General features: G+C 57.9%; 1 protein-coding gene across 2 annotated transcripts; it reads right to left on the bottom strand.

Moving 5' to 3' along the window:
- Window positions 1-3455: 3455 nt before the first annotated feature.
- Window positions 3456-13959, bottom strand: SNAI3 (snail family transcriptional repressor 3). Of its 2 annotated transcripts, none has more exons than XM_075939885.1 (3): window positions 12610-13959; window positions 7857-8474; window positions 3456-4236 (listed from the first exon to the last, which is right to left on the bottom strand). In XM_075939885.1, exons 1-3 carry the CDS (start codon window positions 12737-12739, stop codon window positions 4055-4057), a joined length of 930 nt encoding a protein of 309 aa, XP_075796000.1. In that variant the 5' UTR covers window positions 12740-13959; the 3' UTR covers window positions 3456-4054. The 2 variants fall into 2 exon arrangements, with proteins under 2 accessions (XP_075796000.1, XP_075795999.1); XM_075939884.1 differs by lacking the exon at window positions 12610-13959 and adding an exon at window positions 10170-10524.
- Window positions 13960-15054: the final 1095 nt, after the last annotated feature.

Genomic DNA, 15054 nt, shown 5'->3' with positions numbered 1-15054 from the left:
TATCATGCAGTCAGACTCCATGGGCGGGCCCTGGAGCCGAGTTGCAGCCAAAGCCTGGACCCGCTCCCGTCCTCTCCAAATGGGCAAACTTCTCTACCCAGTGACACTCACATGACGGCCGGGCTGGGCCTCGACAGCCCCTCTGGAATGCTGAGAGTTGAGCGGAAGAATTTGCACCTGACCATCCCCTCGCTCCTCCCTGAAGGAAGGAGGGATCATGTGCACCCGTTCGAGGGAGAGACAAGAAAATCGATCCTAAAGGAAGGGCCGTGGATTCTCCGAGGGGCTTCTTCGGCACGCCAGGCTGGATGATTTCTTTGCGAGGGAGCCGTGTTCATCTGCAACTTTAGAAACAACCCGTGGTCCTGGGACACCTGAGAGACTAACCGAAATATACAGAATCATGAGATTTCGTGGGCAAAACCCACTTCCTCAGATGAGCCGGAGTGGAAAGGACAGAAACCAAGAGAGAGACGTAACAGCAGTAGCAGAAATACCTGTCAATTGCAGGACCCGTGTTAATGAGGCTAATTAAATGGCTGGATCAAAAGCTATATATAAAACAAATCCAGCCCACTTATTTAGCCTCATTAACATGGGTTCCGCAATTGACTATATATACCTTGCTTTTGGCTATTTCCATTCCAATTCATCTGATGAAGTGCATTTTGCCCATGAAAGCTCATGATTCTGTATATTTTGGCTAGTCTCTAAGGCCATTTCTACACTAGGAAACTATTTCGAAATAACTAAATTCGACTTCACTCCTGATTTAACAAATTTGAACTAGTGTGTCCACCCTATGGAGAAGCCTTGAAATGAGTCCAAGGCAGCTCTGTTATTGTGGACGCGTTACCTCGGACAGGAAGCACTAGGCTCGGGAGATATTCATTCAAATTTTTCCTGGGAGTCGTTATTCAAAATAGCAGCATCGGCACATCCACACCACCACTATTTCGAAATCACTATCTTAGAATTAGTGTCACTCCTGATGCAAAGCAGGAGCACAGATTTCGAGTCCCGTGGCCTGTTATTTTGAAATACCGGGCATGATCGTTTGGTATTTGGCTGCTTATTAATTCAACCGCAGGGGATTATTTTGAAATCAAGCCGAAAGCTGTGTCTAGACTACATCCCTCTTTCAAAAGAGGGATGTAAATTAGGGAGATCGAAATTGCAAATGAAGTGGGATTTGAATTTCCCACATAATGGCAGCCATGCGTTCTTTCGAAAAAAGGTTTTTTGAAAGTAAAAACACTGTCTAGATGCATTTCTTTCGAAAAAAAACCTTTTCCGAAAGAACCCGCAAACCTCATTTTTTCAGGCATTATGGTTCTTTCAAAAACGGGGGTTTTTTTTTTCCCAAAAGAACCATGTCTAGATGGTGGTTTCACTTTCAAAAAGCCCTTTTTGGAAAGAATGCGCGACCGCCATTATACAAATGAAGCTCGGGAAATTCAAATCCCAGCTTCATTTGCAATTTCGATCTCCCTAATTTACATCCCTGTTGTCTAGACATGCCCCGAGTGTAGACCAGGTGTGACGGCGCGTTGGGGGTCCCCCGTCTCCTGCACCCCGAAATGGCACAAACAGACCGCACCAGCCGGTGGAATAGAGGAAGTTTATTGCCTCTCCAGGTTACAGCACAGCACCGATGTAGTCTGGTCACAGAGCTGGGCTAGGCTGCCTCAGGCCCCCTTGAGATGGGGGAGACTGGGCCCCTAAACTCCAGCCCCTTTCCATAGGCTGTCTCCTCCATGCTCCCAGCCACCAACTAACTCACCCTCTTCCAGCCCTGCCCCCCAGCCAGGGCAGCATTCCACCTTCCTTTGTTCCTCTCCATGGGGGGTGTCTGGCCATACTGGTTTGCATAGTGACTCATCCTGTTTTGCTGGGTCGTGGTACCCACGGCAGCCAGTGGAGGTTACCCCAGAGCCAGCAGCATAGAAACCAGCCAGGTACCCCCACTACATCACACCAGGGCGAAGGTGCCATGGGACCATGCCTGTTGCTTTTCAAGAAAAGACCAGAGAGGCGTGGAGGCTGAAGGTAGGGGTGCCAGGTGTCCGGGATTCAACCGGACAGTCCGGTTTTTGCACCCTCTGTCTGGTAAAAAAAATTCAGAAAATACGGGACGTGCGCAATGTCCGATATTTTCTGGTTTTCTAGCTGGGCGCCCAACGGAGGCCTAGAGGGGGCAGGGGGAGTGGCTGGGAGGCAGGGCCATGATCTGCACTGGGAGCATCTGGTTGCATGCAGAAACCGGTCTGGGATGGGAGGAGTGGCTGGGAGGCGGGTGCGATTAGCGCTGGGAGGCCTCAGCAGGTTGCGCCTGAGGAGTGGTGATGCCTTGGGGAGGAGGGGTAGCCCCGTCCCTGCTCCAGAGCGTTGTGGCGCCGTGGTCCAGGAGAGACGCCCGCAGGTGCTTTGTGGTTGCGTTTAGGCGCCTTTCATGGGCTCTCAGCCAAAACTGACTGGGGTGGAATTTCTGCGTCTTCCCATGGGGACACCCAAAGACCTGGCGATGGGGGAGTCACCTTCCTACCCAGGGTCGCCCCCCCCCGCCATTGCGTTGCCCTGGGGTCCGCCTCTCTGCTTTGGGGAGCAGGCTCTGCTGCCTCCCCCTACGTTCCCAGCTTGGTGGCTGTGGGTCGTAGCCACACAGGGCCTGACCCCGCCCGCTCTGAGCTGTGTAAGCCGGCCGCGGGGAGTAGAGCTGGGCTGCCTCAGGCGCTGTGACCCAGGCGCCCCTCCCCGGGCAGGGAGCCCTACTAAAAGCCAAGCTAGATGCAGAGCTCTGAAGCAGGGCTCGGTTTTGTGTCGCACCCCCTCCCCCCCAAGCCACGCTCATGGGTGTTCGGTGGCGGTTGGGTGTTTTTTTTTTTTGGTTGCTCGACAAATTTTGAGCCCGTGTGTTCGGTACTTTTCGGGAGACCAGCTGGCACCCCCAGCGGAAGGGCAGATTTCTCAGCAGAGCTCTGGGCGCAGCTCTCAGGCTCGAAAGCATTGGGACCAGCGCTGAGCAGCGTGGGACGAGGGGGCTGGTTGGGAGCACCAGGCCCTTGCAAATGTGACCCCCCCAGGCACAAAAAGAGGTACCGGGGAAGAGCCCCTCCCTCCCAGCGGCAGCTGTGTGGGGCCCGGTTGGCTGCAGCTGGGATCAGAGCACGTTGGAGACGTGGGGGCGTGGCTGGTGGGGCGGGGCCGGGGGCCTCGGACAGCCAGTGAAGCAAGAGCGTGTGCGTGAGACACACCGACCTACGTCGACAAGGCCCTTAAAAAAGCCCCGACCACCAGCCGAGATTGCAGGGCTGGGAGCCGCCCTCCAGCAGCGCCTGGCAACGCAAGCGCCAGGGCGCGTTGGGGGGCTGGAGGACACGCCTGGGTCCACGGGCAACCAGGCCACGCCTTCACGAGCGCTCCTAGGGCAGCAAGACCACGCTCCCTGTGCAGGCTGTGGGTTTTATTTTTTTATTGGACACCAGGCAATCAAACCCAACCCAGCAGAAGATCCCACCTGGGCAGCCACAGCGGCAGCATGCAGGTGGGGACCGGACACGGCGCAGGGGTGGCAGGGGAGAGGCAGGCGAGTTGCATGGGACCACCCCCCAGCCCTTGATGCAAAGGATGGGGGGCAGAAATGACTAGAGGCTATTCCCCCCACCCCCAGGCCGGGCTGTGCTTGGAACCCTGGACAGTGCAGACAAACGGTGCTTCCAGGCCGGCGAGCAGAGAGGAAGCAGCGTGGGGTTTGGGGGTGATCCAGTTCTCCCGCCCCACAGCTCCGCACTGGCCTGGAAGAGTCTCTTCTCCCTTTCCACACAAGTCATTCCTGCCACGAGTTTGCCAGGCCTCCAGCACCATCCTTGGCAGAGCAGGTGCCATTTAGCGCAACACGCACAGCTGGGAAAAGAGGGATGGATCTCCACCATCCCCGGCAACCGGCGCCTTCGCCCAGGCACAGGTCCGCCTGCCCCGTGGCAGGGTGCCAGAAGCTCGCCCAGAGATGCCCAGGCTGACAGTGGGTTCCCTCGTAGCCATGGGCAGCAGGGGGTCACAATGCGGGGCAGCAGCCGGCTTCCTCGTGCCGGGAGAGCAGAGACACCCGGGAGAAGGTTTTGGAGCAGCCCCGACACTGGTATTTCTTGACCTCCGAGTGCGTCTGCAGGTGGGCGCGGAGGTTGGAGCGGTCAGCGAAGGCGCGGCTGCAGTGCGAGCAGCTGTAGGGCTTTTCACCTGCGGGGGGGACGAAGGCAACGCGGTCAGAGAACTGCCCCCTTCCGAGCAGCGCCTGCCGGACAGGGGACAAGCCTGGCTCGGCCCGGCCGGGGAGAGGGACCGACCCAAGAACTGGGCTGGTTTATGGAGTCCTCCTTTGAGATCTTGGAAGCCTAGGCCCAGGAACAGCGGTACAGCTCTCCCATCCTGGCTCCCCCCGGAATCAGGGGGCTGGGTGCACTGGCCAGGCGCTCAGCTGGGTTAGGGGATGTCCAGGGAGCAGCTGGGCTTGAAATTCACAATCACAGGAGCTGGGCGATGGAGAGGCCCCAGCAGACCCTCTTCTCCGGGCTGGGCCCAGATCTCCCCCTCCCAGCGCCGTTCGCCAGCCACGGGGCCCACACCACTTGCCTGGGGAGCATATTCACTGCCAGGTTCACCCCGCAACCCCCCTTTGCTCCACACTCCGGCTGCTCCCACCCGTGGGCGCGGCCTAGGCAAGCCAGCGGCTCACACCCTTTCCGGTTTTCCCAAGTCAGCCAGTCCTGCCAGGCCGCTGAACGGTCAAGACACAAAAGGGTCCGGATCTTCCTGGGCGATATCCAGGTGCCACGCCCAGAGCCCCGTATAAAGCAACCAGACCCTGCTCCGGAGCCTGTCCAGGCGCTGGCTCGGCGGGGCTTGTCCATCGCCCAACGTCTGAGATTCAACGGGGAGTCTTTAGGTTGTGAATTTCAAGCCCAGCTGGTGAGGGGCCGGGCTGGCTTCTGCAGCAGAGGCTGGGGGCGGAGTGGGGAAGAGTCAGCAGGCGTGGCTCAGAGGGGATGCAAAATCCTGGCTCCCTGGGCGCTATGTCCCCACAAGCACCCCTGCTGCAGGACGAGGCTTTTTCTTTGCCACCAGAGCATACTGCCAACTCCTGTCGGGTCTGATTTGCCGTCTGCTTAAAGGGACACTGGCTGGGGAGTCAGGCCCCCCTTCCCCCCCCCCCCCCCCCCGCTTCTCCTGGATGTTTGCAGCTGAGAAATTGGGGGAAGGGGAGCAAATATTAGCTGATGGTGCACCCTGGGCAGGAGCACTGATGTGCGGGCGCCTGATCTCCAGCACAGCTCCGGGCTCGGCATCAGGCCCTCGGATTTTGTTTCCAGTTTTACAGCTTCTATTTTAGACGGCATGAGCACATCCTGTTACAAGAGGGACTTTCCCACCGCAGTGTGCCTGGAAAGTGATTGTTTAGGTGGAAGAAATGTGCCTCTCTCTGCTGACAGCACTTAAATCCTCAAAGCACTTTATCAGCCTTAACCCACCCTCACAACCCAGCTGGAGAGAGGTAAGCATTAGCCGGGTTTCACCAGGGGGAGACGGAGGCACACAGAGGCAACACGGATGTGAGCCAAGAGGGGTCAAACCAAGACTGTTAAAGGCCCCACAGCAATCTCATGATAAGCGCACCGTGAGTAAACAGATTTAGGGCTAATCTGGACGGATTAGAGAACATCTTTTTAACAGGAGAGTGGAATTTTCCCTCCCTTCACCCAACCCCCATCGGCAGTACCTAAGATGATTAAAGCCAGAAGAATTCTTTTAGATCATTTACTTCTCGCTATCTGCATTTGCTCTGCACGTCGTTTGCATCTGGCAGTGGGACAAGGCTAGCCAAGTCCATTTCCGGTTATTTCATTGAGAGACAATTTGCCTCGAGTTACCCCATTTCTAAGGGACTAGGTAGGAAATACAGCCAAATATTTCTATTAAGGGAACATCAAGTTAAATAGGGACAAGAATATTTGTTTTGTGAAAACAGGGCAAGATTTCCATACTTACAAAAATTCATTCCCATGAAAACACTTGTTCTCGTTCACCGCCCCGAGATGCTGAAATTGAAACTCCAAGGGGGAAAACTAAGTTCATGGAGTTTGCCCCGTGCAAATGCAACGGGTAAACAAAGAGCAAAACGGGGCTAAACAAAGGGGATTTTAAATATCTACTCAATCTAAGGGGTGAGATTCTTCTTCCAAGATCCAGGCCAGATTTAATTTTGTGCACTTAGTTAACTTCCTGCCTGTGGGTAGAGCCACTGAAGCCAATGGGGCTGTGTGCGCATAGCATAAAAGGTAAACACATAGGTAAGCTTAAAAACGGCCTGTGGCACCTTGGAGCAGGGTTCCCTGTAAGCTGCATGCTTGGGCAGCTTCCCAGGAGAGATTGAGATGCCGCCCAACTGATTAGCAGAGCTCTGGCAGCTGGTAGCCTGTTGTTACCGGTGGTGCACATCCACACATGCCCTCGGTGCATGTAACAAAATTTATTCCACACACACGGCAATAATTAGAAGGAACATTGCCTTAGAGACTAACAGATATATAGGATCACGAGTAGGAGTGGCAATTATAGAATCCAAGGTAACTGCATGGATAACTGCCACCATAGAGCTGATCCTTTGTGCACTGTTGGCTGGAGTTAGAACTCAAAGGTTGCCACTGACCAGTTTCCAACCTGATTCCAGCTGGTGCTTTAAGCGCCACCCGGCTGGCTCAGCAGGGGGTAGGAGTTGAAGCTCCGGTGGGAATGCAGCAGCTAAAATTACAACAACTCATCAAGTGGAGCGGAGCAGCGAGGGGAGCCAAAGTGTACCAAAAGCCAGGCCCTTGACCTGCAAGCTTCTCAAAGCGAGGGCTGCAGGGGCCGGAGTATCTGTACAGCGGCTAACGGCGAAGGCTCGCCCTGAGTGGAATGGAGACGCGAGGGTCTGCTGGGGCACAAACAACGTGTTCATGTCCCAGGCGCAGAAGCTGGTCTGCAGCCTTTGATTTGGAAGCAGAAGGGGCCCTTTTGCTCTTCAGCTGTGCAAAAAAGCTCCAGACAAAACACAAGCATGGCCAACCAAACTGAGCCTGGCGGGGTGTTTTGGGAGTGAAAAATTCACAGCCGAACATGGGGGCAAGCCACAGTTTACCTATTTTCTCCTGACCAGCTCTCAACACCCACCCTCTACTGTTCCCCATAATCTTTTTCATCCATGTGTAGTTTTTCCCCCCAGCCACACAAGGAATAAATGTTGTTACGTGCACTAAGGTACATGTGAATGGGCACCACCCACCGAAACACAAACCTAGCCGGGGGCACTCTGCTAATCAGCTGGGCGGCACTCGAATCTCTCCTGAGTAGTCGCACAAGCCCCCAGCTTACAGGGAACACTGCAGCCCACCATGCACCTGCTGGATCTCGGACTGGCTGCTTGCATTGGCAGCTGTGCAAAATTACGGGCCAAGTGGAGCAATCATAGAACACTAGAACTGGGAGGGACCTCGAGAGGTCATCGACTCCAGTCCCCTGCCCTCATGGCAGGACCAAACACCGTCTAGATCATCCCTGCTAGACATTTATCTAACCTGCTCTTAAATATCTCCAGAGATGGAGATTCCACAACCTCCCTGCGCAATTTATTCCAACGCAAGTAGCCACTTTCTATCCACGAGGATCCGCACCCACGGCTGTCAAGGCGAATATCCGTGGCTCATTTTTGCAGCTCTGGCTGCCGATACAAATGTGGCCGCACCAGGTTCTTCCTGGACGCCCACGAAAGGCCTTTCCCGCCCTGCGCTGACCCCCGGACTCGCCCCGGCGCCGCAGCCCACCTGTGTGTGTTCGGATATGTCCCTGGAGCAGCCAGGGCCGGGAGAAGGCTTTGCCGCAGATCTTGCAGACGCACGGCAGCGTGTGGGTGCGGATGTGCATCTTGAGCGCCCCTAGGCTCCTGTACTCCTTGTCACAGTACTTGCAGTTGAAATACTTCCTGGCCTGCAGCAGGCAGCGCTGCTGGCGGTGTTTGGCCAGCCCAGAGAAGGTGTGGTAGGACTTGCGGCAGTCCAAGCACTCAAATCTCTCCTGGGATTCGGTGGCCCGGCCCCGTGCCCCCTGCTGTTTGTCGTGGTCTCCCCTGTCCCCCTCTGCCGGGCCCCGCAGGTCGGGCGGCCTCCTTTGGGGCAGGCTGGGGGCCGGCGGCAGGTTGAGATTGTTCTGGTTGTCTTTGAGCGGGGTGCCCGGGGCCCAGCCCGGTAGCGTGTCCAACAGGCTGCTCTCCAGGCGGCGAGGGCTGGTGCCGGGGGTCCCTGGGGCGTCGCTGTCCAGCGGGAGAGGCAAGGCAAAGTGGGCGGTGAGGGGGCCGCCGTCCCAGGGCGTGGAAGGGGCGCTGTCGTTCGGGACCAGGATGGGGCAGACCAGCCCCCCACAGGCGTGGCAGGTGCCATTGGGCTCTGGGGAGAGGCCAGAGGCAAGTGAATGCAAAACCGGGGTATTGCCTATCCGCACTCCCCACCCCACCCTGTCCCTACGCACACGCCCGGCCAGGAGCCGCGGGCCAGTGACAGCAGCCAGGCAGACACTGCTGAAGGCCACTTCACAGGTATCCATTAACCAAAGTCCTCTATGCCCACGCATTGTGCATACACCAGTCCCTGCAGCGTGGCCACCCCAGGGCCCCCCCGGCTGGCTTGTTTCACTTCCCCCCGGCTCTAAGAAAAGATGGAAGACTGGCTGGGTCTTGGGGAAGGCTCTTTGCTCCCCAGGACACGGGGCCTGCCCCCGCACTCTCTGCTAGCCCCTACTGCCACCAGCCTGAACCCCCCACCTCTAGGAGCCCTCTCCCCTCTAGCAAAGGGAACTTCAGTGCGGAAAGCCTGAGCCTTGTTCCCCCTGCCCTGACCTAGCTGCCGGAACCGGGCTCTGAAGCTGAGCGGAGCTGGCTCCCGCAGTCCCTACAGCTCCCCCTGGTGCCATGCGCCCCAGGTAGGGGCTGTACCGGGTGACGCCCCCGCCATGGCTCTGGGGGTGAATCGGGCCCCACGCTGCGTGGGCTGGTCCAGGAGGCCCAAGAGGGAAGCTCTGGTCACAGAAACCATGGGAATGGCCATTGCATGGGCGGGAGCTTCACTCTCAGCAGGTTAAGTCGGACAGGAGCTGGGGAATGGGGGGGATGATGGGGGGGTCCGCTGGCAGCGAGCAGGAAACACCTGTTTGAGCGGCTTGAGAGCCCCTCCCCGCTACTCCCCGGAGCCTTGGGAACCCCAACCGCGGGCGGGCCGGGCTGCGCTCTGCAGCCCCAGGCAGGAGCGGCGGGGTGGACACTTGTCCCGTGCGGAGCTCGCTCCTGGGCGCCAGCGCGATGGGCGGGGGGGAGGGGCGCAGCCGGGAGAGCGGGAGGGGCGGGAAGGCAGCCGGGGGCGCAGGGAAGTCACAGCCCGGCAGCAGGGTAACCCCAGGACCCGCACCCCGCCCTGGCTCCGGGGGCAGCCCACGGCCCGCACGGGGGAGATGTCCTGGCCAGCGCTCCGCGGCTGGGGGCGCGCCGGGGACAGCGCGCAACGTGGGGGCGCTGCGCGGGGGCCGGGTCGGGGCGCAGCGCGTCGGGGCGCAGCGCAGGTGCCGGGCGCACCCCGGGGATAGCGCGTAAAGTGGAGGCGCAGCGTAGGGGGGTGGGGGCGCCCTAGGGACAGCGCGCAAAGTGGGGGCGCAGCGCAGGTGCCGGGCGCGCCCCGGGGATAGCGCGTAAAGTGGAGGCGCAGCGTAGGGGGGTGGGGGCGCCCTAGGGACAGCGGGCAAAGTGGGGGCGCAGCGCAGGTGCCGGGCGCTCCCCGGGGATAGCGCGCAAAGTGGAGGCGCAGCGTAGGGGGGTGGGGGCGCCCTAGGGACAGCGCGCACAGTGGGGGCGCAGCGCAGGTGCCGGGCGCGCCCCGGGGATAGCGCGTAAAGTGGAGGCGCAGCGTAGGGGGGTGGGGGCGCCCTAGGGACAGCGCGCACAGTGGGGGCGCAGCGCAGGTGCCGGGCGCGCCCCGGGGATAGCGCGCAAAGTGGGGGCGCAGCGCAGGTGCCGGGCGCGCCCCGGGGATAGCGCGCAAAGTGGAGGCGCAGCGCGGGAGGAGGGCGCAGCGCGGGGGGGGGGGGGCGCTCACCTTGGCGCGTGTCCAGCTGCCCGTAGTTGGGGGCGCGCGTGCTGCAGGGCTTCTTCACGAGGAAGGAGCGCGGCATGGCCGGGCGAGCTGCGCTCTGCGCCGGGCCCCGCCGGCAGGTGCCATAAGGCGCCCGGCTCATTAGCATGGGCCGCCCGCCGGGCCAACCGCAGGGCGAGGGGGCGGGGCTTGGCCGCCTCCCCCCGCTACAGGTGCAAGGGGGCGCCCCCCCCCCCCGCACTACCACGTGCGGCGCCGCTCGCTGGCCTCCACCCCCACGCTCCCCCCGCACTGCCCCTGCCCCTCTGTGCCGCCCCACGGCCTCCGCTGCCCCCACGCACCGCCCTCAGGGTCCCCACGGACAGGCTGAACTTCCCCCAGGGGCCCCGCACAGCCCTGACCCCCACAGCACCCAGTGTACCCCTACATCACCCCTGTCCCCCATCACCGCTGCTCCCCCCAGTGCCCCACAGCAACCCCACACAGCCCTGGCCCCCAAGGCACCCAGTGTACCCCTACACTATCCCCAGCCCCCCATCACCTCTGCTCCCCCGTGTCCCCTATACCACCCCTCGCCTGCTCCCCAAAGCACCCACCCACAGCCCTGCCCCCCCCCGGTACCCATTGTACCCCTACACCACCCCCACCACCACTGCTCCCCCACCATGTACTCCCTTTCACTACCCTTGCCTGCTCCCCTCCAGTGCCCTCACCCCACCTATACTCCCCCCCTTCTCCTACACCACCTGTGCTCTCCCATCCTCAGCCCCAACCCCCCATTGCACCCAGTGCACCCCCACATTGCCCCTGCCTGCTCCCCCAGCGCCTCTATACACAGCCCTAACCCCCCCACCACCCCGAGTACCCCAGCCACCACCCAAAAGCACCAGCATACACATCCCCTGCTCTGCTCCCTATTTACCCCCAACCTCCCAGCATATCCCCATGAATCCCTGCCTGTCCCCAGCCACCATCCGCAGCCCCTCCCCTGCACCTTCTGCCTATGCCCCACCCCACACCCTGTCCCTCCTCAGCACCCTCATGCATGCCTAGTTCTGAGCCACCCCCATCCTCGCCCCAGCCCCCTCACCTCTTCCCATCACACAGCCCTCCACACTCCCACCCCACAGCCCTGCCTCAAGCACACAGGTCACCCCACCCTCCGAAAGCAATCCCAGCAGCTGCCTCCACAAAATACAGCCACATCCCCTGACTCCAGATAGTCTGCACCCCGTGCCCCCCCTCCCAGCACCACATCAGGGTGCAAGCAGGCATGTACACCCCCCTTGTGCGCACTAGATGAGGAACTAGGCTGAGGACAGCAGGAGATTTGGTTTGATTCTGGTGCAGGGCCCTGGGCATGTCACATAACAGCTGTTCTTAGCCCCTAACACCCACTGAAGTCACAGGGAGGGCTCAGTGCCTTGGAAAAACCCCGCCGCTCGCCCCTCTGGACTCTGCTAGCTTTCCCAGCCCTCTCTGGCTACCGCCAGTGCCCCACACGCTAGCCACCACTGTTCTAACCAGGCTGTTTCCTAGACCAAATCTGACCAAACCCACCTGGGTCCTGTCTATCCTTGGTGGACCCGCAGCAGAATCCATGCAATGGGCTGGAAGGATTAGGAATAATGCAAGGGCTCTGCCTCAGTTTCCCCAGCTGTAAAATCAGGATCAGACTTCACTTCCCAAGGGACACGCCCGTAAGCCCAAGGCCCTCGAGACGTGTATTGAGACACACTCATACCCCCATGCAGAGGCATGGCCTGGGGGAGCCACAAACTGGGTTGTAACCCCACCTCTGCCCCCCCCCCCCGTGACCTTGAGCCAGTCCCTACCCCTCTGTCTCACCAAGGTGATCACCATTACCTCCCTAGGCAATGGGAGGCTGAAGGGATGTTTGGAGACTACTTTGAAGCAGCAGGGTGCTAGATAAGAGCAATTCTTCAGTGTTACCCGCACCAGAGAGTTCGCTCACTCACCTGGTGATGGCTTCGCGGAATGATTGCGGCCAAATACGCTAATACTTATATAAGAACATAAGACCAAAGGTCCGGGTCAGACCAAAGGTCCACTTAGCCCAGTGTCCTGTCTGCCGACACGGACAATGCCAGGTGCCCCAGAGGGAGGGAACACAACAAGGAATCCTCACGTGATCCCTCTCCTGTCATCCCTTTTGACAAACAGAGGTAGGGACACCATTCCTACCCATCCTGGCTAGTAGCCATCGATGGACCTAACCTCCGGGAATCTATTTAGCTCTTCTTTGAACTCTGTTAAAGTCTGAGTCTTCACTACATCCTTTGGCAAGGAGTTCCACAGGTTGACTGCGCTGAGCAAAGAAAAACTTTCTTTTGTTTGTTTTAAACCTGCTGCTAATTCATTTCATTGGATGACCCCTAGTTCTTATACTGAGGGAGCAAATAAATAACTTATCCTTACTCACTTTTTTCCACACCAGTCATGATTTTATAGACCTCTGTCATATCCCCACTTCGTCTCTTCTTTTCTAAGCAGAAAAGTCCAAGTCTTTTTAGTCTCTCTCCATATAGGACCCGTTCCAAATCCCTCATCATTTTTGTTGCCTTTTCCGAACCTTTTCCAATGCCAATAGATCTCTTATACCTAGAGATAAATGAGTGCAGCCAGGGTCTTTGCACCTTCCTGGCCTGCCTCCTCTGACCCCGGAGCTTGCCGTGAAATCGTAAAGCTCTATTTGACACCTGCGGTAGCGACACACCGGCAGCAGGTTCCCAGAGGCAATAGGGCTTCAGGCAGCAGGAAAAGCCGGGGCTGCACCAGAGCTCACAGCTTTCATCCAGGAGTTTGGATTGTTTGGAGGGTTTTATACCGCCCTCCTCCCCAGGGTGTCTGGGCACCTTTGGGTAATGCTGTAAGAGACACCATTTGCACCTGGCCTGGGTTCTGCAGGGCAGATCTGGACCCCAACAGTGTCTTCCAGCTTTACGAACCTGTCATGGGTGGATCTGGGTCTCGTTCTGAGCCTGGGGAGAACCAGCTGTGGAGCATTTGGTTTTTTGAATCCGCAGGCTGCTCCGTGTGGGTCGGAGAAGGCAGCACACCGGAGCCTACAGCAGAAGGCGACACTGGTCCGGCTTAGCTCCCAGAGAAATTCAATCCACCGTCTGAAACGACCCCCGGAAAAATGGGTCATTACCTCTATAGTGGCCCTGATTTGCTCTCCCTGCAGCTACGACGAGAAGACACAGGATGAGTGGCCAAAGGAGCTGCTGAGACTCCATTCGTTCCCGTTTCCAGATGCAGGCAGGGACTGTCCCTCGCCTTCGCCTTGGCAGTGCCAGCCTCAAGCCCCACGGAGTTTGACAGGCTGTCTGCAGGCTCCTCCTGCCCAGCAAGTCTTGGACGTCGGCCTCTGCCAGCCATTTGCAGGTCTGGAGTGAAATCGGAGCCGGGAATGTTGAGTTGGAAGAGCCCTTCTGGGTCAGGCTGCCCTTCTCTGGGGCAGGATTTCAGAGATGTTAGACACGGGTGCCAAAGTGAGAACTTCTGCGAAATGCATCCAGGCCAAGAAATCTCCAGCGAGCCCATGGCTGGCTCCGAATCAGCAAAGACGCCCAAGTCCATCTCATCAGCAGGAAATGAGGGTCCACGGTGGTAACACCAAATATTGGCCAAGGCAGAGGGGACAGGAGCTGCCCCGACAAGAAGCCCTATCCCTCCTCCAAAAAGATACATTGGCTTTGGAAAAGGTTAGAAAAGGGCAACAAAAGTGGTTCGGGATTTGGAACGGGTCCCATATGAAGAGAGATTAAAAAGAAGCGGATTTTTCAGCTTGGAAAAGAGGAGACTAAGGGGGGATAGGAGGGAGGTCTATAAAATCATGACTGGTGTGGAGAAAGCGAATAAGGAAAAGTTATGTACTTATTCCCCCACCATATAAGAACTAGGGGTCACCTGATTCCATCAATGCAGGAAGCGTCTATGCTATAGTGCTGCAGCTGTGTCTCTGAGACACTGAGGCCCGAGAGGCTAAGTGGCTTGACTGAGGCCACACAGTAAGTCAGTGGCAGAGCAGGAACAACAACTCAAGTTCCCAACTCCCAATTCCATCCCTCACCCAGTGAACCTCCCCTACTGTTGCTCTCCATAGCAATTTCCTCAGTTTCAGAGCAGCATCCTTTCTGGTGATGGTATAAGCCAGTGTCTGGGGGACACAGGCGCACACTGTCTGCATTTGGAAGGATGCACTAGCACCCTAGGGTCCTGAGACCAATGACTAGGCTCTTGGGTGTTACAGCAGTACAGAGTCAATAATGGTCAATATCAGCGCCTCATTGTGGTCTCCTCTGAGGGAGCAACCCAACATGCTCCAGTGTTTCTGCAAATTCACCTTTCTAGCTCGGCACCAGTACAACAGAAGAGCAGCCAGACTGGGTCAAAACAAAGGTCCATCTAGCTCAGTATCCTGATGCCCCAGAGGGAGGGATCACAACAGGGAATCCTCACGTGATGCCTCCCATGTCCAGACAGAGGCTAGGGACACCATTCTGGCTAGTAGCCATCGATGGACCTAATCTCTAGGAATCTATCTAGCTCTTTTTTGAACCCTGTTGAAGTTCTAGCCTTCATCACATCCTCTGGCAAGGAGTTCCACAGATTGACTGTGCGCTGAGTGAAGAAAAACTCCCTTTTGTTTGTTTTAAACCTGCTGCCTATTCATTTCATTTGGTGATCCCTAGTTCTTATAGGCTACGTCTAGACTGGCATGATTTTCCGGAAATGCTTTTAACGGAAAAGTTTTCTGTTAAAAGCATTTTTGGAAAAGAGTGTCTAGATTGCCACGGACGCTTTTCCACAAAAGCACTTTTTGCAGAAAAGCGTCCGTGCCAATCTAGACGTGCTTTTCCGC

Source organism: Pelodiscus sinensis, chromosome 12, assembly GCF_049634645.1.
Source record: "Pelodiscus sinensis isolate JC-2024 chromosome 12, ASM4963464v1, whole genome shotgun sequence".
Lineage (NCBI taxonomy): Eukaryota > Metazoa > Chordata > Testudines > Trionychidae > Pelodiscus > Pelodiscus sinensis.
This window is presented reverse-complemented; position numbering and strand designations above follow the sequence as displayed.

Excerpts from the sequence above, each read along its gene's own strand:
- SNAI3 (XM_075939884.1), bottom strand. The coding sequence starts at position 10,314 with ATGCTAATGAGCCGGGCGCCTTATGGCACCTGCCGGCGGGGCCCGGCG. Across the intron at positions 8,475-10,169 it reads GCAGCTGGACACGCGCCAAG|AGCCCAATGGCACCTGCCAC; the intron begins GTGAGCGCCCCC and ends GCCTCTCCCCAG. Across the intron at positions 4,237-7,856 it reads ACATATCCGAACACACACAG|GTGAAAAGCCCTACAGCTGC; the intron begins GTGGGCTGCGGC and ends TCCCCCCCGCAG.